A 22,687-nucleotide genomic window follows, 5' to 3' on the forward strand; every position below is an offset into this window, starting at 1 on the left:
TCTGACTTGCTGATGTGATTTATAAAATCCTTTTTCTTCCATTAGCCTGACACCAAGGAAAAAGGAGGACTAGAGTGAAGAAATAAAGAAACTAGTTTCTGCTGTTCATAGTCTTTTATGTGAGCATTCTGCATGTTTATCCTGAATCTCCTGCAGAACTGAAAAGTGTTTACATTTATGGTTCCTAGTGAGCTTCTCTTTATTATAAGAGAACTCTCTTGTGCATTGTTTGGGTGAGAGAGCTGCCAAGTGAAACTAAGTATTTTTAGCATTCTGATGTGCTCATGAGACCATAAGTACAGGCCACTACTTTTAATAACTGATGGCTATCGTTTTCATAACCAGCTGTGCTTCCTCCAGTCATAAGTTATGAAAATCCTTCAGCATAATCGGTGAGAAACCTTTTCTGATTAACAACAATTCAGTGTTCTTTTCTACATGTACACACAGCCACCTACAACAACTATAATTGTTAGGCTGATGGAGAATTAATCACCTCCCAAGAGAACTATTACTCTTAATTACAAGTAAACCACACCTGTGACTCAGACTGACAACTAGGCATACCCTGCTCTATTTGTCATTTAAATCTGCACATGTCAATTCAGTTTCAACACAATTGTAATTGTTAGAAAGAATAACAAAGTTAAATGCTCACCTTTCAGCAAAAGCAAAACAAGTTTTTTTTTCTTCTAGAAATGCCCCTGTTGCATGTTTATAAAATCCAGTCATAACACCATTGAAAGAAAATTCTGTGGGGTTGGTAAAGCAACTTTAACAGTCTTATCAAATGGATTCCCTAAATTTGTACCTAGTGAAATTGTTAAATATATACTACTACTACTTATCATTTCTATAGCACTACTAGACATATGCAGCGCTGTACACTTGAACATGAAGAGACAGTCCCTGCTCAACAGAGCTTACAATCTAAGTAGGACAGACAAACAGGACAAACAAGAGATAAGGACAAAGAGCAGAATGATTCCGGAATCCCAAAGAGTAGCAAGATTCCATGCAGAATCTCAAACAGTAGCAAAGATTCCGGAATCCTACAGACTACTACTACTACTTATCATTTCTATAGCACTACTAGACGTACGCAGCGCTGTACACTTGAACATGAAGAGACAGTCCCTGCTTGACAGAGCTTACAATCTAATTAGGACAAACAAGAGATAAGGGAATATTAAAGTGAGGATAATAAAATAAGGGTTCTGAACAAGTGAATAATATACAATTGTGATCTTCTGTTAACTGAATATTTTCCAGGGCAGATATTGCACTCGCAGACCGATTTGTCTTTCTATTCCTTCTACTATGAAGGAACAATTGGTAGGTTGCTTGCCTACTGTGCCCACAATGCACTGAGATTTCTGTTAGGTAGCCAGTCTCTGGCCAACTCAGCCGTCCATCTAAGTTTAGTTGATAAATAAGTACTTGACCTTAGCCGGGGGTAACTGTAACTGGAGGTAGAGAGTGGCAAACCAGCCTGCTAATAGGCTGCCAAGAAACTAAATTTGCAAAGTGGTATTTGCGTGCAGGGAACTACCTTTTACCTTTTTTAAATCCTTCTACTAAAAAAAAATTAGAATTATCTCAACAGTTAAGCATACGTTTTCAGGAAAAGCATCATGTTTTTGGAATAGTTGCCATCTGAATTTAAGAATGAAATGTCATATTTATTATTCAAGATGAAACTGAAGACTAGTTATATGAGCAGTTTATTTAAAGAAATGCTACCTTTGTCTTCCCCCGCCCATTGAATCTGCTTGGGATGTCCCATTCATTCAGGACAGTATGGCCCCAGACAACAAGGAAGGTGAAATTGTCATACCTGATAATTTCCTTTCCTTTACTTGGGCCGTACTATCCTGAGACCTATCCTCAGAAGACAGGATGCTGGGCTTGATGGACCTTTGGTCTGTCCCAGTATGGTGATACTTGTGTACTTATGTATGTACATAGGGACCTTCTGCTGCTTTGGTAGATGCATACTGTAGTTTCTCACTAAGCACCAGCAGGTTATACCATTGAGCTCACTGGAAGAGATCAGTTGTTCTCTACATCCATCTGCTAGTAGGAGGGGATAACACCCACTCATTCAGGAAGGTGTGGCACGACTAAAGGAAAGGAAATTATCAGGTATAATATCATTTCTTATTTTCCCTTTTTCCTTTTCTTCCTATCTCTTATTTCCTGCCCCTCTTTTGTTATGCACATTGTAGTACCTTTCATTCTCACTTATTTATGTAACTCTGTAAACTGCTTTGATGGCAATCGCCCTTTAGCAATATAGCAAGTAAGAAAGAAAAACTTGATTTCACCTTATCGCAACTTGATGTCTTGTATGCAAGGATGGTGAGCCCTTAGGTCCTGTAAGTCCCCGAGGGACCTTAAAGAACAGCCGTGCAACCCCAAGTCTTCACCCGCGGCGACCGCCGTCCACCAAGGGTTGAGCTCCCAGCTGCAGGCGGTCAACGGGACTTCAGGAACCATGGGGTGCCAAGCTGACCCGGACAGGGACCAGGAAAGCAGGGGGCAGATGGAGAACGAGAACATCCAATAACAGTCAAAGTTCAGGGCAGGCAGCAGACAATGAAGTCAAGATCCGGCAAGTGGTCGAGGCAGGCAGCGAGCAGGTAAAAAACCAGGAACAGTCCATAGGTCAAAACCAAAGGAACACGAAACAGAGGAACACAGGAACAAAATAGAAACGGGCCTCGGGAACAGAACCTGAAGCAAAATTCTAACTCAGTTCTCTTCCTTAAGTACTGTTCAGCATCAGCCGCCCTGCCCCCGCAGGTATAGCCGACCAACCCGAACCTGGCTATTGACAGAGCCCTTCTGATTGGCTCTGTCTGCCCAATCCAGCACCTCAGAGGCGGAGCTCCGGACCCCCGCACCCGGGAGAGACGAGGACGCTGGCCATCGTGCCTCGGCACCGCCTCTTCCCGCAGCGCAAACACCGCCCCCACAGCCGGTGACCGCGAGACCGGCGGCCGCAATCACCGGCCTCGGCCCCGGATTGGGCGGCCATCACCGCGGCGGGCCCCGGCTCCCCGCTGCGGCTTCTGGATCGTCGACCCTCGCTGAAGTGGACGCCGGCTCCCGCCCCCCGCGGCGGAGGAGCCGGAGGGAGCTGCGGACGCGACACTTGAGCACTACTTGCACTCCAGAAAGAAAGCGCTTTTTGAAACCGTTGCATCCAATGGGGGATTTCTTCCAAAGAACAATTAGAGGGATTGGCCTAACAGTGCAAATATATAAAATAATTACATTGGCTAAAAAGATAATCATTATTATCAGCGGGACTGGCAGTGGGATTTCCATGGGTCCTGGACAGAGAGCCAGTGACCAGAATTGAGGGGTAGCATTAAAAAGAATCAGTGTCTTAGACAATATAAAATTCTATTCTAGATATTGCTCCAGTTCACCTTAGTCAAATTAATAGGACTCTTTCCTGTGGAGGAAGAGGTGTGGGAAAAGGACATGCTTAGGTATATGCTATGGGACTTCCCTAAGATTAGCTCCTTTTGGAACTAGGTTGGTAAGACATGCAAGGAAATAACTAATGAGAACTTCCCTCAGATGAGGCACTAGATTCTTGGGCTTCTCCATGGGATCTGCTGTCATAAGCTTGCATAGCCATATGTCAGCTAATTAGCATTTATTGGTGGCGAGAATGTGTTTTGCAAGGAAATGGAAGGTTTCGATTCCTCTATAAACGACAGACTGGAAGATGAAACTGATTCAAGAAATGGAGCAAAATACTGTGTGAGTTCTGGGGTTGCACTGTCATAAAGTATGGAGGCCAGTGTAAACTCGTCTGGAGAAAGACCAGTGACTGACAGAGAGATGGGCACTTTGTATTAGAGAAGGTAGCCAGGGCAGCCCTAGTGTATCCAGCGCCCTAGGTGACGGTTCAACTGTGCACCCTACCCAGCCCTTCCCATCCCACCTCAGCAGAAGCTCAAGGCCTTATCCCTCACCCTCACAACCCAGCATCTTAATTCCCCTCCCAACGCCCCCATGTCCAACTTTATTACATACGTTTTTTCCTGCTCTACGGTGTTGCCATCTAAGTGGTTTACACTCTAAAAATAATTTTTATAAGGTAGTGTCTGAATTATACAACATAGCGAAGGGAAAGGGGGCAAAACTATAATGTATGATAGAAAAGCAGGGAAGGGATACACACAAGGTAACTCCAGTGTTTTGCAGGATTTACATAGGCTAATGCCTCAAGTATAAGCATCTAAGAAAAGGTAGGTTTTCAAGTCTATTTTAAATTGGGTCAAGGATGTCTGCAAATGTAGATGGGTAAGGAAGTGAATTCCACAAAAGTGGTCCTTATACTGAAAAAATATTTTCTCTGTTCATGTAATATTTCTTTATGACTAGGCATATATAGGCAATTTTGAGAGATCGAAGAGTACGAGCAGGTACATAACGAATTGAATGATGATATAGATAAAAAGATGGTTCTACATGTATTGTTTTAAAAACCAATAGAAGGAGTTTATAATTGATCCTTTGTTGTACAGGAAGCCAGTGGGCTATCTTCACATGGGGCGTAATATGATCAAACTAGTGGAACGAAGCCCGTTTCCTCAACCATGAAACGGGCCCTAGGAAGGCTGCCTTGTAAGCGATTTTTTTTCTGTCTCCCCTGCCCTCCCCACCATATCCAGCAATTCTTCCCTTCCCTCCCCTCCTCTCCATGTCCAGCGATTCTCCTCTTCTCTGCCCTCCCATCCATGTGTCGCAATTCTCTCCTCTCCTCTCTTCCCATCCCATCGATTCTGCTCTGCCCCGCCCTCCCTTCCCTCGATGTCCCGCGATTCCGTTCTTTGTACCTGAATGTACCCTTCTCCACCACCGCCAACTCCAGGCTCCGCCCTTTCTGCTTCGCCTCACCCTATGCTTGGAATAAACTACCTGAACCCATACGCCAAGCCCCCTCCCAGCCAATCTTCAAATCTTTACTCAAAGCCCACCTCTTCAATGTCGCCTTCGGCACATAACCGTTATATCTCCATTCAAGATATCTAGACTGCCCCAACTTGACATTTCATCCTTTAGATTGTAAGCTCCTTTGAGCAGGGACTGTCCTTTTTTGTGAAACTGTACAGCGCTGCGTTACCCTAGTAGTGCTTTAGAAATGTTAAGTAGTAGTAGTCTCTCCTCCCCTCAGTGGGCACCATCTCCTCTCTTTCCCTTCCTCTTTGTGGGCATCATCTCCATCTCTCTTCTCTTCCCTTCCTCTCTGTGGGCACCATCTCTCCTCCCTTCCCTTCCTCTCTGTGGGCATCATCTCTCCTCCCTTCCCTTCCCCTCTGTGGGCACCATCTCTCTTCCCTTCCTCTCTCTAGGCAGCATCTCATCTCTTTCCTTTCCTTTCCTTCCTCTCCTCTCCTTTGGCACAATCTCATTTCCCCCTGTTCCCTGGATGTTCCTGCAGCTTTTTATCTCCAGTCACCCCACTTTCTCTCCTACCCCCCCCCCAAAACTATTAGCCTTTTCTTTTCTACCACCCCATGACTGTCTCCCAGACTCTTCCTCCCTCCTGCATATATTTTTCTCTCCTACTGCTGATCCCCTCCCTCCCCCGATGCTCCTGCAGCTTGTTCTCTCCTACCTTCCTCCCCCGCCACACACAGGCAGCCTTTTCTGTCCTACCACCCCTTGTTCTCTGGCATTTCATTTCCCACACCGTGCGTGCGGCCCTCCAAACTTGCCCTTGTACACACGGCATTAAGCACACGCTGCTCCTCTGTAACCAGAGCATCCAACTCCTGAAGCAGGAAACGGGAATTTTCATCAGAGGAGGTGGGACACTAGGGAGAGGGATGGCACTGGTTACAGAGGAGCGGAGCAGTGTGTGCTTAGTGCCGCTGTGTGTACAAGGCAAGTTCGGAGGGCCCGACGGAAGGGGGGAATGAGATGCCAGAGAGCGGGGTGGCAGGAGCCAAAAGGCTGCCGGTGTACGGTGGTGGATAGGAGAGAAGCTGCAGGATCACCAGGGATGGAGAGGGCAGTGGTAGGAGAGAGCAGCATGACACGATTAATGCATTAAAATTATTAACGCAAGTAAAAAAATGTTAATGCATTAACCCATTAAAATGCGTTAAATGAACAGCCCTAATTTGGATGTGTCCTTAAGTTTGGGAAATACTGCAACAATTTTCCATGATGAAGGGACAGTACCATCAGATAAACAAGTCTGAACCATAGTATGAATAAAATGAAGAAAAGTCAATATGAATTTTTTAATATATAGGGAAGGAAGTGGAGCAGCAGTAACATGTAAAGATTTTCTAATTCTGCTGTCGAAGGAATATGAAAAGTAGCAAAAGAGCTACAAGGAATGTTAGAAACGTCCGTCTGCAATTGTGACGTATTTTGAAAATAAAAGTATTATAAAGTGTTACAATTTTATTGTCAAAGTAATCTGCAAGAGATTGAGGAGATGGGATTTCATTACAAATAGTTTTACTAACATGGTAAATGATAAGGTTCTTTTTAATGTTGTTGTGGTATTAGAGGCTTTGGTGATTCTTTCAGTATAGCTTTTTATTTTTAGCTGACAAAAGAGCCTTTTAGTAAATTGAGGCTGTCGTTTTATAAATTTGTAATGTATTTGGTGTGGGATAATGACGCCATTTATGTTCTGGCTGTCTCAATTGTCGTTTTTGCGCTCTAAGATCTGCAGTGTACTATGGGTCAAAACGATGTCTTAAGGACCTAACAACTCTAGTAATAGGTGGCGCTATAGAATTATAAATTGTTTGTAGGGATGTAATCCATTGAGTAGCTTGATCTGTTAAGGATAACTGAAAAAACAGTAAAATCAAGATTAGAATGTTGAAGTAGAGTCAAAGCTGTTATATTTTTTAGATCGTGAAATGTGATTTTCTTAGATTTAGAATTAGTCTGTAAAATTTAAAAAGTAGAATGAAAAAGAAGTAATGAATGATCTGTCCAAGGTAATGTATGTAGCGCAGTAAGCTGAAGAGTATATTGTGTTGAAAATCAAGGGTGTGACCCTCGTTACGATTGGGAGTTGATACTTATTGAATAAGGTTAAGATTGGATATTAATGTAACAAGATCTTGAGTATAAGATGTAGGATCATCTATATGTATAAAACCTCTCAAAATAATTGGATGTGAAACTAAACAATGATCACTTAGTAGAAACTTAATTGCTGAAATGAAGCAGCTGAAATGGGAGGGAGGCAATAAAGTAAAAGAAAATCTAAAGGGGTGGGGGAGGAATTCATACAAAAGAAAAGATGTTCTATTGTAGTTTTGGATGAACCTGAAAAGTCAGATAGCTGTAGATAAGAGCAATTCCCCCACCACAAAAGGTGGGTCGGTTTTGCCAAGAGTACTGATACCTAGGTGGAGTCACATGGTTCAAATAACAGGCGTCAGCCGCGTCAGAATCTTGAAGCCATGCCTGTTAGACATAGTAAATCAAGTCTGTAAAGTGTTATGAGATCACATATATGAAAATGCTTTCCTTTCAATGAGCAGCAGTTAAGAAGAGCTGCATTATTAGGATGGATTGTAGTGGACGTTGAAGATACATACATAAGTGGGGCCAGGTAAAGGTACAGTTTGTCTTACCTGACTTTTAACAATGAATGAGCTGTAGGTAGAAGGCCGATGTCCCCAGTGCACCAGTGTAAGAACATAAGAGTAGCCATACTGGGTTAGAACAATAGTCCATCTAGCCCAGTATCCTGTTTCCAACAATGGTGAATCCAGATCACAAGTACCTGGCAGAAACCCAAATTGTGGCAACATTCCATGCTACAGCGGCCAAAAAAGCAAACAGAATGCTAGGAATTATTAGGAAAGGGTTGATGAATAAGACCGAAAATACTATAATGCCTTTGTATCGCTCCATGGTATGACCGCACCTTGAGTATTGCATTCAGTTCTGGTCGCTGTACCTCAAAAAAGATATAGCTGAATTAGAAAAGGTTCAAAGAAGAGTGACCAAAATGATAAAGGGGTTGGAACTCCTCTCATGGGAGGAAAGACTAATGAAGTTAGAGCTCTTCAGCTTGGAAAAGAGACACATGAGGCAAGATATGATTGAGATCAACAAAATCCTGAGTGGTGTAGAACGAGTAGAAGTAAATCGATTTTTTTTACTCGTTCCAAAAGTACAAAGACTAGGGGATACTCAAGGAAGTTACAAGGAAATACTTTTAAAACAAATAGGAGAAAATGTTTTTTCACTCAACGAATAGTTAAGCTCTGGAACTCTTTGCCAGAGGATGTAGTAACAGCGGTTAGCGTATCTGAATTTAAAAAAGGTTAAGTACATAACTATTGCCATATTGGGACAGACTGAAGGTCCATCAAGCCCATCATCCTGTTTCCAACAGTAGCTAATCCAGGTCACAAGTACCTCACAAGATCCCAAAACAGTACAATAGATTTTATGGTGCTTTTCCTCGAAATAAGCAGTGGATTTTCCCCAAGTCATTTTAATAATGGTTTATGGACTTTTCTCTTAGGAACCTATCCAAACTTTTTAAAAACCCTACTAAGCTAACTGCTTTTACTACATTCTCTGACAACAAATTCCAGAGTTTAATTGCACGTTGAGTGAAGAAATATTTTCTCCGATTCATTTTAAATTTACTGCTTTGTAGCTTCATTGCGTGCTCCGTAATCGTAGTATTTTTGGAAACAGTAAACAAGCGATTCACGTCTACCCATTCCATTCCACTCATTATTTTATAGACGTCTATCATATCTCCCCTCAGCCGTCTCTTCTCCAAGCTGAAGAGCTCTAGACTCTTTAGCCTTTCCTTATAGGGAAGTCGTCCCCTCCCCTTTATCATTTTTGTTGCCCTTCTCTGTACCTTCTCTGATTCCTGGGCAAGTCAGTTAACCCTCCATTGCCCCTGGTACAAAATAAGTACCTGAATATATGTAAACCGCTTTGAATGTAGTTGCAAAGACCTCAGAAAGGCGGTATATCAAGTCTCATTTCTCTTTCCACTATATCTTTTTTTGAGATGCGGTGACAAGAATTCGAGGTGTGGTCGCACCATGGACAATACAAAGGCATTATAACGTCCTCATTTTTGTTTTCCATTCCTTTCCTAATAATACCTAATATTCTATTTGCTTTCTTAGCTACCGCCGCACACTGAACAGAGGGTTTCAATGTATCAACAACAATGACACCTAGATCCGTTTCCTGGTTAGTGACTCCTAATGTGGAATCTTGCATTATGTAGCTGTAGTTGGTTCCTCTTTCCCCCATGCACCACTTTGCACTTGCTCACATTAAATGTCACCTGCCATTTGGATGCCCACTCTCCCAGTCTCATAAGGACCTCTTAAATTTTTCACAATTTTATTGCAATTTATTAACTTTGAATAACTTTGTGTCATTAGCAAATTTATTTACCTCACTAATTACTTCCGTCTCTAGATCATTTATAAATATGTTAAAATGCAACGCTCCCAGCACAGACTCATGGGGAATCCTACTATCTACCCTTCTCCACTGAGAATACGGACCATTTAACCCTACTATCTGTTTTCTAAACTTTAACCAGTTTTTAATCCACAATAGACACTACCTCCTATCCCATGACTTTCCAATTCCCTCTGGAGTCTTTCATGAGGTACTTTGTCAAATGCCTTTTGAAAATCCAGATACACAGTATCGACCGGCTCACGTTTATCCACATGTTTGTTCACCCCTTCAAAGAAATGTAATAGATTGGTGAGGCAGGATTTCCCCAGATAGTAAAATGCTTAGTGCCGCCAACTGAGTATGACCCCTTAGTGACTGAGACTGCCTAGTGCTTTGCAGCCAATCAACAGTGCAAGAACATCAGGGCCTAGCTCCAATTGATCACCTTGTCTGAGGTGGCATTGGCCTACTTGTGGCTGAAGAGGGCCAGCCTATCCCCTATATGAGCCAAAGAGGGACCCATTGCACACCTCTGGAGCCCCTGTCAGAGCCAGAAGTCCCTGAAGTCTCCTGTCTGCATGGGACCAGCATTGGCCCAGAGAGGAGCCTCTACCTCTTTCCGTTGTGACTACTGATCAGCTGGGTTCTTTCGGTGAATCCTTTTGTGGTGGCTCCAGGTTGGCAGAGTTTCCCTCGCAGTTCTGCTGAAAGCCCTTTCCTGTTATAGGGGAAAGTTTCTAGTGGTCTCCTTAGTGGCGCATGGTGGCACTTTGCAATTTCTGAAGAGGTCTGCTCATTCACCCATCTCTTTTTCTCCCAGGATTTGAATTTGATGCTTAATATGCTTATGGGAGCTCGCTTTGAGCCCGTGAGGGTTGCATCTCACAAGGATCTTACGTTGAAGATGTTGTTTTTGGTGACCATTGCCTTGGCCAGAATAATTTCTGAGCTCACGTGCCAAAATCCATTTCTCTCCTCCTTAGAGGACTTGGTCTCTATACAATATGGTTCCTTCCTTCTGAAGATCATTTTGTCATTCCATGTGAATCAGGATCTCTGCCTTCTTTTTTGGATCAGGGCATTGGCCTGAGGACTAGGAAACAAAAGTTGAATTTTGCAGGTTCCTCAAATGCCTTCTGACTCTGATCATTTGTTTGTCCTTTTTCATGGCCCACGTAAGGGCCAGGTGGCATCAAAAGCTTCCATTGCACGGTGGATAAAGGCAGCTATTGAGGCCACCTATATGTGCAGGAACAAGCAAGTGCCTCAATGCCTGCAAGTGCGCTCAACTTGTGCATAGGCAACATAAAGTCCTGATTTCACAGCCGTGGCCATGCCCCCGTGACATGACTTACCTATCCTTCCAGTGGTTGGGCTCTGTAGCTTCTCCAGACCGCCTCCCCATCACTGTGTCCCTCCTCCACTGATGTCTCTGCTGCCGGTTTCCCTGTTTGACCTGCTCCAAGCCTCGTTCCGAGATTATCTAAGCCTCACTCTGTTGCTCCTACTGCCTCTTTCAGTTGTCCCAAGCCTCATTCTGGGGCACCAGAGATTTGTGTTGTCATTTAGTCATACCTGTTTTCACAAAATGCCTAGCCACTCGCCTGGGGTTACCCCCTGGCCACTTAGAGGGTCTATCCCCAGCACAGCTCTGGTGCACCTGTTGCTCGTTCTCTACACTAGCACCCTCCTCCCACTAACTGGGTCACAACTGCCTCTGGGCGAGTCTCCCGCTCTCAAGTTATCCCCAGTGATTTCTAGATTACTGGAGCCACACTCCCAGTGGTCCCTCAGTTCCCAGAATGCACTCACAGACCCAACACACTAATCACCAGGATTCTTTATCAATCCAGACAAGCAGAACGAACAAACAATTGTGTTTATTCTCATAAAAATATTGAACAGTGGACAAAAATGTGCAAATAGCAAACAATAACAAGTAACTGGAAAAAATAGATCAATTAGAAAATTAAACATTTGTATACTGGCTAAACAGTACCTGGGAAGATCAGGATATGTAATTCACTGAGCCTCAGCAAAGAGATCTGTCTCTCTTTCTTCCTGGCTAAGACTGAAGCAACAGCCAGCCCCTGCTGGGTAATTTCAAAACTCCAGGTCAGTCAGAGCCCAGAACAGTCAAGTTTCAAATAAAGACTGGTTACAACAATACAGGCACTTCCTATTATCTGTGTGGCAAATAAAAGAAAGAGAAGTGAGTCCTCTGTTACAGCTTTAAGCATAAACATGCACCATCTGCTGGCCAAACAGGAGAAATACACTTCAGACATATTTAAGACAGGAAAATATCCAATATATTTTTACAGGCTTAAACATACAGTTTCTTCACACTTGTTAATTTCCTTTCCTTTAACTGCATCATTCTGTGACCCTCCCTGGGACCAGTAACAAAGTAAAAAGATAAGTGGATCCCACACATGCATTGCTAAGTTTGTTACAGTGAAGACAAGCATCGGTCCATAGTGTCATCATGGCAGTTATTTTCAGCAAGGTTATAGAGGTGACACTGCAACAAGGTAATCATAATGGTAGTATGTTAAGGGACTGTAATGGCCATCAGCATCACAGATTTTATGTTCATGTAACTTGCTTACTTGTGTGACTAGTAAACTGCTTTTTTTTTCCAGGAAAGTAATTTGACTTTATTTACTCCACCAGGCCTTTTTTGAACACAAACCATAGAAAGCACCAGATGTTAGTCTTTGAACTTTAAAATGCACCAGTTCTCCTTCCTTAACTATTTCCCATTCAGAAACTGGATGAACCTTCGGGATGCAGAAACAGGAAAGATCCTCTGGCAAGGAACAGAAGATTTATCTGTGCCAGGTGTAGAACATGAAGGTACAGTATCATAGTGCCAGCTGCATGTGTTTCATGGAATTTCTACGGGATAGACTTAGAGCAGGGACTCTCTGGCTGGGAGCCAACATATGATTTGCTCTTCTAACAAACATGACAGCTGTCACTTCAGTATGTGGTAACCTAGAGGAGCCAGGGAAGGGATTTTCAATTTAGCTCATGGCCAGATATGTTCAGATACAGTAGGTATTTTTCCTTCCCCAGAGAGCTTACAATTTAAGCATATACCTGAAGCAATGGAGGGTTAAGTGACTTGCCCAAGATTACAAGGGCTTCCCTAGTTCTCAGCACATTGCTATAACCATGAGGCTACTCACTTTTTTCCCCTACAGTTAAACCAAAGAAAAATGTGATGTTTTTGAAAGGTGCTTCTTTTGTGATCACCCACTGTGGCAGATCTAATAAAATTGGGTGTTGTTGTCATGTGAACCAGCAGAAATCTTTATAAGCTTTGATGAAAGAAATAATGCTTTGTTTTCCAATAAGGTGGCTACCAAATGACTTACTGTTCCTTAGCATCTGCAGCAGATGAATCCAGGAACTGGTAGGCGGATACAACCCACCAGTTCCTGGATTCATCTGCTGCGACTAAAGTAAAGAAAATTATCAGGTAATACATAATTTTACCTTCTTCATCCCCAAATCCTAACTGTGTGCGTTTTGTATATCCCTAAAATATTACAACCATTTACTGATCTGCTTCTGAGGAAAGACTGATTCAGTTGTACAGTGGACACCCAGTGAAGTTGCTCTTTTAGGTCTTGCAGGTCTGCCAAAAGACAGCAGAGTGCTTCAATGTTAGCTGGGCAGCAGCTCTGCAGAGTCAGAGTTCCCTCTGCTGGTGGCCTGCAGTGTGCTGCAGTATTAGCCTGACAGCAGCTTTGAAAGCCTAACATATTTTCTGGCTAGAGACAGCAGAGTGCTATAATGTTAGCAGGGCTGTGGCAGCAGCTCTGCAGTCAAAGTTCCCTTGCTGGTGACAACAGAATGCTTCTTTATTGGCCTGGCAGTGGTTTTGAAGGGTGAGTTCCTTCTGCCAGCAGATAGCACCGAACTGCAAGTCTACAGATCAGGTTTTGCCATCTAGGCTTTTTAACTGTTATTCTAAAATGCAATTAACAGAGACTGAAGATTTTGCCAGATTCGGATTATTGTATTGGCACAATAATTTTAATAGAAGATAATTTACAAACTAGCAGTCATTACAGTAATATAAAATTAGTGTCAAATTGTTCACCATTGCTGGATCCAAAAACAGGGTTTCCTATAGAGAGGAAAGTATACTGGGCTCTGCTACAATGATCTTTTTGGTGTTCACCTGGTTTGTTCTAAGTGCTATCCTGTGAATCTAAAGGAGGCTGATGCTACATCCAGTTTCTTAGCTGTGCATGGGGAAAAAATAAAAATAAAATTCCTTTTCATTCTTCTGGAGCAGTCCACACAAATAGGTTGTATCCCTTCCTGACCAGCAGATGGAGGTAGAGAAAACTGATTTGTCCTAGTTCAGGCCGGACTATCTCAGTATTTCACTCCCTCCAGCAGATGGTAGATGGGCCTACCACCTGTATCCTGCTGCATGGGCCCAACTCTCCATGAAGAGTCCATGAACCGTGTCTCCTATGGTTGTCCTTGGTCTAGCAGCTCATGAGGTTCAGTCCAAAGACCTTACCTCAGTGGAGTCGGGGACTTGTCTCCTAGCCCCAAGTCTGCGGACTTCGGCCACCACCAGCAGGGGATCACGGGCTACTTCTCCCTTTCCCTGCAAGACCTCTGTAGAGCCAAAAAGAAGAACAAAAACTACCCTGAAAGGAAGGTTTAGCCTTGTTTAAGGGAATAAAGATTTGGCAGGGGTGGGGGGCTATAACAGTGTAGATGAGAGCAGCCCCCGGAGCCTTGTTAAAAATACAGCCACACAGCGGTTTAAATGTAAAGTAAAACAATGTATTAATGTGCTGGGAAACCAGTGACCTGTTCCTTTCACAGGTGAGGAAAAAAATAAACATAAACAGCTAGTCCTCTGACTCAAGAGTTCTGTTCCATGGCCCGCTCTTGTCTAGAATATTAAAAAGGATAATAGCAGATCAGGGCTCAAACTTTTTCTGTCTTAAAAGAAAGCTATTTTCTGTTCTTTGCCAGGAGGAGAGGTAGCAGTGCTACTGACACAAATTATGTGTTAATAAGGTACTGTGATGAAGAAGTTGTCTCCTCTTTTCTTTTTATGCTGTAGTATTTAACTGCAGTAACCGCGCTCTCGCAGAGGGCAGGAAGGCACTCACGCATGCGTGGTGGAGCATGCTTCGCACTCCACAAAGCTTTGTTAAAGCTTATTAGAAGCGCCAGACTGGGCAATGTGGGCAAAGGTCACTAGGGCAACCTGATTACTGTGTTAACTTTCAAAGGGTCTATTTGAAGCAGTCTCCTTAGAATCAAAACTATATAGAGAGGAAAGGTCCCAGATAACCTTCTTTCTAAGAGAAGAGGACATTTCTCTGGGTAAGTGAACATTATTTTGCTCAGTGCTTTGGTGATTTAAAGATTGGGGATACAAGAGGAATTATAGTTTTATTAATAAAAACAGTTTGAATTTAGAAAAGCAAACCTTATTAACTAGTTTCCTTAGTGTAAAACCCTTTTCTCCATAGTTTTAAACTTGAACTTTCCGCCATAGGTAGAGACTTAACTGTCACAGCCTACAGCATTAACAGAGGGCACAGCAGGGTCTAGTTCAATCTTCATGCCCACCTACACACCCACCCTACCATTTTTCTCTTTATTTATAGTCTTAATTTATAGTCAGTTATTCTAATTAGGATAACAAGAGAGGAGTTTTCATTTTTTTTTATTACATTACATTACCTTCTGAGAAGCAAACACTAAATAAATCACACAATATGCCATATAATCTCAAGGTTCTTTATATTAGTCTAATACCCTTAGTTCCTTAACCAGTTTTAATTAAACAACTCAATAATACCAAGATGCAGGCAGTAGTCCAGCAGTGAGAGGGATGCTATCCAATCTTTTGCATTGAGTGTCACATGTATGATTATCTCCCGGTTGGTCACTAATTTGTATTTTAGCAGGAAAGTCTGTTAGTCACGATTCTGGCAGGAAATGAGGCTGGAAATTTGTTGAACCAGATTACAGGACCCGAGGCAACATGGTTTCACTAGAGCAGCGGTTTTCAACCTTTCTTCTGTTGACACACCTGACAAACAATGTTCATGTGTATGACACACTGAACACTAAAATTCACAGCTGAAAAAAATAAAATACTAAATATTTCATTATTAAAAATGATCCAGAGGAAATAAAATAGTCTTAAACAGAATTTATTTTTTAATCAACTGCTAAAATTATCACATTTTTTTTTCTTAAAGAAATACAGGCTAAATGCTAGCTGGGACCATATACAAAGTTTGATATGGGGTTGAATGGTAGACACATTCATACTAAATTACTTGAGTGAATTCCTTCAAAAAGGTGGTAAATAAATCCTAATAAATAAAAATAAATAAATATCAATAAACATTTACCCATTCTAGAGTATAGAACTAGGATGTTTCCGTTACAGCCATACAAAACATATATATTTATTTAAATTCTGGTGTCACCTCGGTAACTACAACATTATATTCCATGACTACCAGGTACTGTACAGAATAACACAAAACCCTGCAAATATGATACCTTGAAACCATGTCAAAACAACCTATGAACAGCAGATCTGCAGTATTTCTAGTTGGGGCTCGTGGTAGTAGTTATCATTGGGAGTAGTGAGGAAGTAGAAATTGGGACCAATTAAAGGGCTTTTTCAAGTACTTGACTCTGGGTCTCTGCTCTCTCCAGCTTACAGGCACAGTTAATAAGGTAAAGCACAGGCGTTCTGTCTGTCAAATCTTTGATGACACACCTGCCACCTCTTGGTGACACACCAGTGTATCCTGACACACTGAGTATCACTTCACTAGAGGCAGGTGTTTTCAAACAAATCTGAGTAATTTCTTTGGGTGATAGAATTGGATTGAGAGCAAGCACTAAATGTAGTATATCTAGATTCAAAGCCTTTGTCACTAAAGAGTGCCTTTGGTTCTAAAGTTACTGACTAGGTTAGGAACTGGTTGAGTGGAAGGCGACAGAAAAATGGAGCTCATTCTGAGGAAAGGGATGTTACAAGTGGTGTGCCTCAAGTTTTGGTTCTTGGGCCGGTTCTTTTTAACATTTTTGTAAGCGATATTGCTGAAGAGCTGTCTAGAAAGGTTTGCCTCTTTGTGGATGATACCAAAATCTGCAGTAGGGTAGACACCCCTGAGGATGTTGATAACATGAGGAAAGACCTAGTGAAGCCTGAGGAATGGTCCAGAATTTGGCAGCTAAGATTTAATGCTAAAAAATGCAGGGTCATGTGTTTGGGCTGCATAGGGAGAGGAATGGCCATGAGTCACAATCGGGTTTTCGACCGGCACACAACACTGAAACAGTACTACTCACCCTAATATCCAAGTTCAAACAAGAAATTTCATTTGGCAGCAACATACTTCTTCTGCAGTTCGACCTATCCAGTGCATTTGACATGGTAGACCACGATATCCTTACAAAACTACTGGACAAACTAGGTATAGGCGGAAACATTATTAAATGGATAAAAAGTTTCATCACCACCAGAATCTACCAAGTCAAATCAACCCCATCGATATCATCTGCGTGGTCCTCACAATGCAGAGTCCCCCAATGATCGCCTTTATCCCCGATCCTCTTCAACCTGATGATGATTCCTCTGGCTAAGACCCTATCCAAAGCTGGCCTAAACCCCTTCATCTATGCTGACGACATCACCATATTTATCCCTTTTCAATCCAACCTTGCAAAAATCTCTGAAAAAGTAATCACTGGCATGAACATCTTAGCCTCCTGGGCCAATGCCTTCAAAATGAAACTGAATAAAGAAAAAACTCAATGCTTAATCCTCTCTTCAAGACACTCCACTCTACTCCCAACCACCCTAATCACCCCCGACGTTACAATTTCAATATCCGACAACTTGAAAATCCTAGGAGTAACGTTAGACAACCATCTAACTCTAGAAACTCACGCAAAAGCCATGACTAAGAAGATGTTCAACATGATGTGGGTATTGAAAAGAGTAAAACCATTCCTCCCCCCAAAAACGTTCTGCAATCTGGTACAATCCACAGTACTCACCCACGCGGACTACTGCAACAGCATCTTTATTGGTTGCAAAACCCAAATCTTAAAAAAACTCCAGACCGCCCAAAACATGGCAGCCAGACTCATTTTTGGTAAATCTCAGTTCGAAAGTGCAACACCTCTCCGGGAAAAACTCCACTGGCTCCCCATCAAGGAACGAATAAACTTCAAAGTCCACACACTGATCCACAAGATCCTCCACGGAGAATCTCCAAGTTACATGGCCAATCTAATCGACCTTCCAGCCAGGAACGGGTCCAAATCTTCTCAAACATATCTCAACCTTCACCTGCCTAATTGCAAAGGTCTCAAATACAAAACCTACTATGCATCCAACTTCTCCGTTTTAGGCAGCCAACTTTGGAATGCCATACCAAGATTCATCCGAACAACAAACGAACATCTACGCTTCCAAAAGCTGCTGAAAACACACCTCTTCAAACAAGCCTATCCTAACGACCCAACTTAAGTTAAAACCCTAATCCACACCACTAACATAAAACATGCCTCAATCCTTCCCCCCACATTTCTTCTTCTTGTCCTTCTCTATACAATTGTATTATCTTTATGATACTTTTTACCCATACATTGTATTACCTCTAAGATACTTTGTACCCATACATTGTCTATCGAGCGGGAAAGAGCGGGGTATAAATGTTATAAATAAATTAGGAAAAAGGAGGTGATGATGCCCTTGTATAAGACTCTGATGAGACTTCATTTAAAATATTGTGTACAATTCTGGAGTCTGCATCTTCAAAAAGATATAAACAGGATGGTGTTGATCCAGAGGGTGGCTACAAAAATGTTCTGTGGTCTACAGCATATGGGGACAGACTTAAAGACCTCAGTGTGTATACTTTGGAAGAAATGCGGAATAGGGGAGATATGATAGAGACGTTTAAATACCTACATGGCATAAATATTTCTAGCTACTAAGGTTCTCTACCTACTGATTAACAACTCTGATATTAAAAAGTGGAGATGCTGGGGGGAATGTTGCCACAGCAATATTAACAGAAGAACAGGAACTCTTGCAGTCTCACAGACAAACCAAACATAGTGAAGGTGACAAAAAAAAAAACTGAACACCAGACGATGTATAAAGAAGCTTTATTCAAAACATCCAGGACTTGACTCAAGTTGTGCTTCAGCCCACAACGACCTGCCTCAGGAGTCTAAAAGTGATAAAAGTACATATATACAGGTATAAATAAATAAAACCAACACAGTATAGATAAATGTAATGTGTATTCTAAAATGTATCAATGCAAAAACAATAAAAAGATGAATCTATATTACATATGTGAATACAAACATAATGATATAACACAGAAATGGTAAATAATATTACCTTCTATTGGATCTATGAACTTTTTAGCTAACCTTGTATACCTAGAAAAGGTATACAGCATTATATTTATTATCACAAGGTTAGCTAAAAGTTCATACGTCCAATAGAATACTAGTAATCATTCTTGACAAACACCTAACACTGGACAATCAAATATGAGCAGTAACATCAAAATGCTTCAGAACACTATGGAAACTGAGAAGAATAAGAGACTACTTTCCTAGACAATCTTTCCAGATACTGGTCCAATCAGCAATACTATCACAACTAGATTACTGCAATGCAGCATATGTAGGGTTCAAGGAAAACACACTAAAATCGTTGCATACAGTCCAAAACACGGCAGCAAGACTGATTTTCAAGAAATCGAAATATGAAAGAACAACCCCACTGCTTGAAACACTAAATTGGCTATCAGTCCAGGCAAGAATATTTTTCAAAACGAGCATCCTAATCTTAAGATACTATTCGGAATGGCACCCGAGTATATGCTTAACGTGATTGAACTATCCTCAAGAAATTCCAGCCCAGAAAACAGAAACTGCCTCTTCCTACATCTACCCAACTGCAGAAACACCATGTACAAAACTATCTACACAGCAGGATTTAGCTACCTGGGTTCCAAATGGTGGTGCTTAATACCAAAAACCATAAGAAGCACCACAAATCTCCTCCAATTCAGAAAAGAAATGAAAACCTACCTCTTCAAAACATTCTACAGCTAATCATAAAGATATTGTTGCCTTCTTTTCAAATCTACCTCTTCAAAAACTATATGAATAAATATCGCCAAAACTCTACAATTGAACACAATACCACTACGTTTTCCACTTCAAATCCGTCTCTTCAAAAACTCTATGAATAACCACACGAACTACAGATGCCCTCTCCACATTGCACAACACTATTGTAACTCCACCAAAATGTAAATTGTAAGCCACTTTGAACCAAAACTTGTTTTTGGATAATAGTGGGATACAAGAATGCATAAATAAATAAATAAAATAGAAGGTAATATTATTTACCATTTCTGTGTTATATCATTATGTTTGTATTCACATATGTAGTATAGATTCATCCTTTTATTGTTTTGCATTGATACATTTTAGAATATACATCACATTCATATATATTGTCAAGTATCATTGCTTTTATTTATTTATACATTTATTTATTTATTTGTTACATTTGCACCCCACATTTTCCCACCTATTTGCAGGCTCAATGTGGCTTGTATAGTACCATGAGACGTTAGCTGCCTCCGGTGATTATAACAAATACAAAGTGATGTGATTATCAAAAGAGATTATGTGTTACAACATTAGAAGGATCGTAGAGAAGAAGAGTTATATAGTGTTCATTACATGCTTTGGTTTCGTTGTGTTGCAAGATTCACGCACTTAAGTTGAGTCTGTAAGGTATGCTTTTTCGAACAGGATGGTCTTTAGTGATTTCCGGAAGCTAAGGAGATTGTAGGTTGTTATGGCTTTCGGTAGTGCATTCCACAGTTGCGTGCTTATATAGGAGAAGCTGGATCCGTAAATTGATTTGTACTTGAGTCCTTTGCAGCTAAGGTAGTGAAGATTTAAGTATGTTTGTGATGGTCCAATTGTGTTTCTGGTTGGCAGATCTATAAGGTCGGTCATGTATCCCGGGGCTTCGCCATAGATAAGTTTGTGGACCAGGGTGCAGATTTTAAAAGTTATACGTTCTTTGATTGGGAGCCAGTGCAGTGTACTTCTATTGTTTTTAGACTCCTTAGGCGGGCCAAAACACGAGTTGTGTCAAGTCCTGGATATTTTGAATAGAGCTTCCTTTTACTGGACATCGTCTGGTGTTCAGTGTTTTTGGCACCTTCGCTGTGGTTGACAATGTTGCCACAACATCCAGTGGCAGCCTGGATCTGATTGACTTGCTGGAGGATCCCTCAAAAAAACGTTCTCAGGAGAAGCACTCGCTTGGTCTCCTTTGCTTTGAAGTCAGACAAGATACAGATAATGTAACTCCTGCTTTAACTAAAAGAATGTTATCCCTCTGGGCCAACAAATTGTGTTATTTCCTGATATCAGTCTTAAGTGGGATGGAAATATTTTCTCAAAATTCACCAGTGCATGCTGATTGAAGAGGTCCTTTGTTTTACATTTCCCATGTTTGTGTAGTATAAGTATCAAGGTAGTAAGTTTTAGTTTTATAACCCAATGTGCTAAAGATTTTTTTTTTCTGGATAATAGAGTGGCTCCAGTAGATTTGGCTGCCCAAGAACTTCAGGGTAAGCTAGGGGATGGGGATGAGGGTGGCAGTGACTGAACATGATTAGATTAGGTTCAGAGCCTGCTGTCCTTCGTGCATATAAATGCATTAATTGTTTCTTTTCTTTCTTGGCTCCTTGTTTGTATTGCAGTCTCTAACAAGGTGACTGGCTTTATTTTGGTTGAATATTGTAATGTTTGTTTCTTTATGTTTTATCTGCAATGTTATTAGCATTTCTTGAATATGAGGTATCTTCTGATTTCTTACAAATAAAAGGTTAAAATATGTAGAGCAAAATGCAGGTTCTCTATTGCTTCACAATTTAGGGATTATTTGAGTGATGTATTCTCATAGCAATGGGCATTGTTGTATCTGTTTGATGATGTTTTCTATCATGTCTCTGTCTACCTGCCAAGAGCAGCATCCAGGTAGATGCTTCTCTTTTTATTGCTTATTGTTTGTTAATTAATTCTGCCTTAACCTCTTGGTTTGTTTTTTTGGCAGCTCGGGTACCCAAGAAAATCCTTAAGTGTAAAGCTGTGTCCCGGGAGTTAAACTTCTCATCAGCAGAGCAGATGGAAAAATTCCGACTTGAACAGAAAGTCTTCTTCAAAGGACAATGTCTAGAAGGTATCGTGCCATTTGTGTGTGCATGACTATAACACAAGCTTCGGAAAGGGTGCTTTCTGAGCAGAAAAGTAAAAAAAAAAAAAAAAAATCCATGCTTCACTTTCTCTGTAGCCCTTGGACATACAGTAGTGGTCTCACTAAAACAGCACTGGAGTTCAAGAGCCAGGAAAGTGTCTGAGAGACTTGCACTACTGCTGTATCTGTGAATCTGCTGCTGTCCATGCTGCACTTTTTCTGTTGTGGGACAGTGAAACCTAGTAAAATAAAAAAAATAACAAAAACCAAAATGGCCCATTCAGTCTGCTCAGCTACCATTTGTCCACTTTTAGTGGAAGTGCAAATTCCCATTTTATTATCATCCTGATGTTTCCCAACCAGCAGATGGAGTCAGAGACAACTGACAGTTAATTCAGTGATAGCAGTATCTTGGAATTTGCCAATATTTCTCTGCCTCCAACATATGGTGCAAAATGGACTGGAGCAGCAACATTTGGGAATTAGGCCTGACTCCCCAGGCTGGTTCTGTGGTAGAGATCAGTTGCCAATGAAGCCTCTCAGAATTGGGCCATGGTCTTTCTGTGGTAGAGATTGGGAGGGGCTCTTCCCCCTCCACATCCCCAAGCATTATCCTAGGGGCCTTTGCTCCGTGCTGCTGGCTGGCATGGGTCTTGTAGGCCACTGTCAGCAGGAGTAAGTTAACTGCAAGAAGCCAGGTTGGCTCCCAAGGTTTGTTCCATGGACCTTCCTCCAGCTGAGCAGAGGGTAGTGCTGGAGCCCAGAGCTTAAATCCACAGGTTCTGACTTTGGGTGTCTGAGCTGGCAATGTTCCTGTGGGATCTCTGCCAGTGGTGTAAGGCACCCTAATTCCCCCCCCCCCCCCCCCCCCCCAAAAAAAAAAAAAAAATTTAGAGATGT

The 22,687-nt window shown here is 41.7% G+C and overlaps 1 protein-coding gene across 3 annotated transcripts in view; it reads left to right on the top strand.

Moving 5' to 3' along the window:
• PDE6D (phosphodiesterase 6D) overlaps nt 1-22,687 on the top strand; it is a 54,475-nt gene that overhangs the window by 28,382 nt on the left and 3,406 nt on the right. For all 3 annotated transcript variants that reach the window (XM_030216524.1, XM_030216525.1, XM_030216523.1), the window contains 2 exons: nt 12,224-12,312; nt 21,647-21,772. In XM_030216524.1, the coding sequence (XP_030072384.1) occupies nt 12,231-12,312; nt 21,647-21,772 (208 nt within the window). In that variant the 5' untranslated portion in view covers nt 12,224-12,230. The remainder of the gene's footprint in view (nt 1-12,223; nt 12,313-21,646; nt 21,773-22,687) is intronic.

Source organism: Microcaecilia unicolor, chromosome 10 (genome assembly GCF_901765095.1).
Source record: "Microcaecilia unicolor chromosome 10, aMicUni1.1, whole genome shotgun sequence".
NCBI lineage: Eukaryota > Metazoa > Chordata > Amphibia > Gymnophiona > Siphonopidae > Microcaecilia > Microcaecilia unicolor.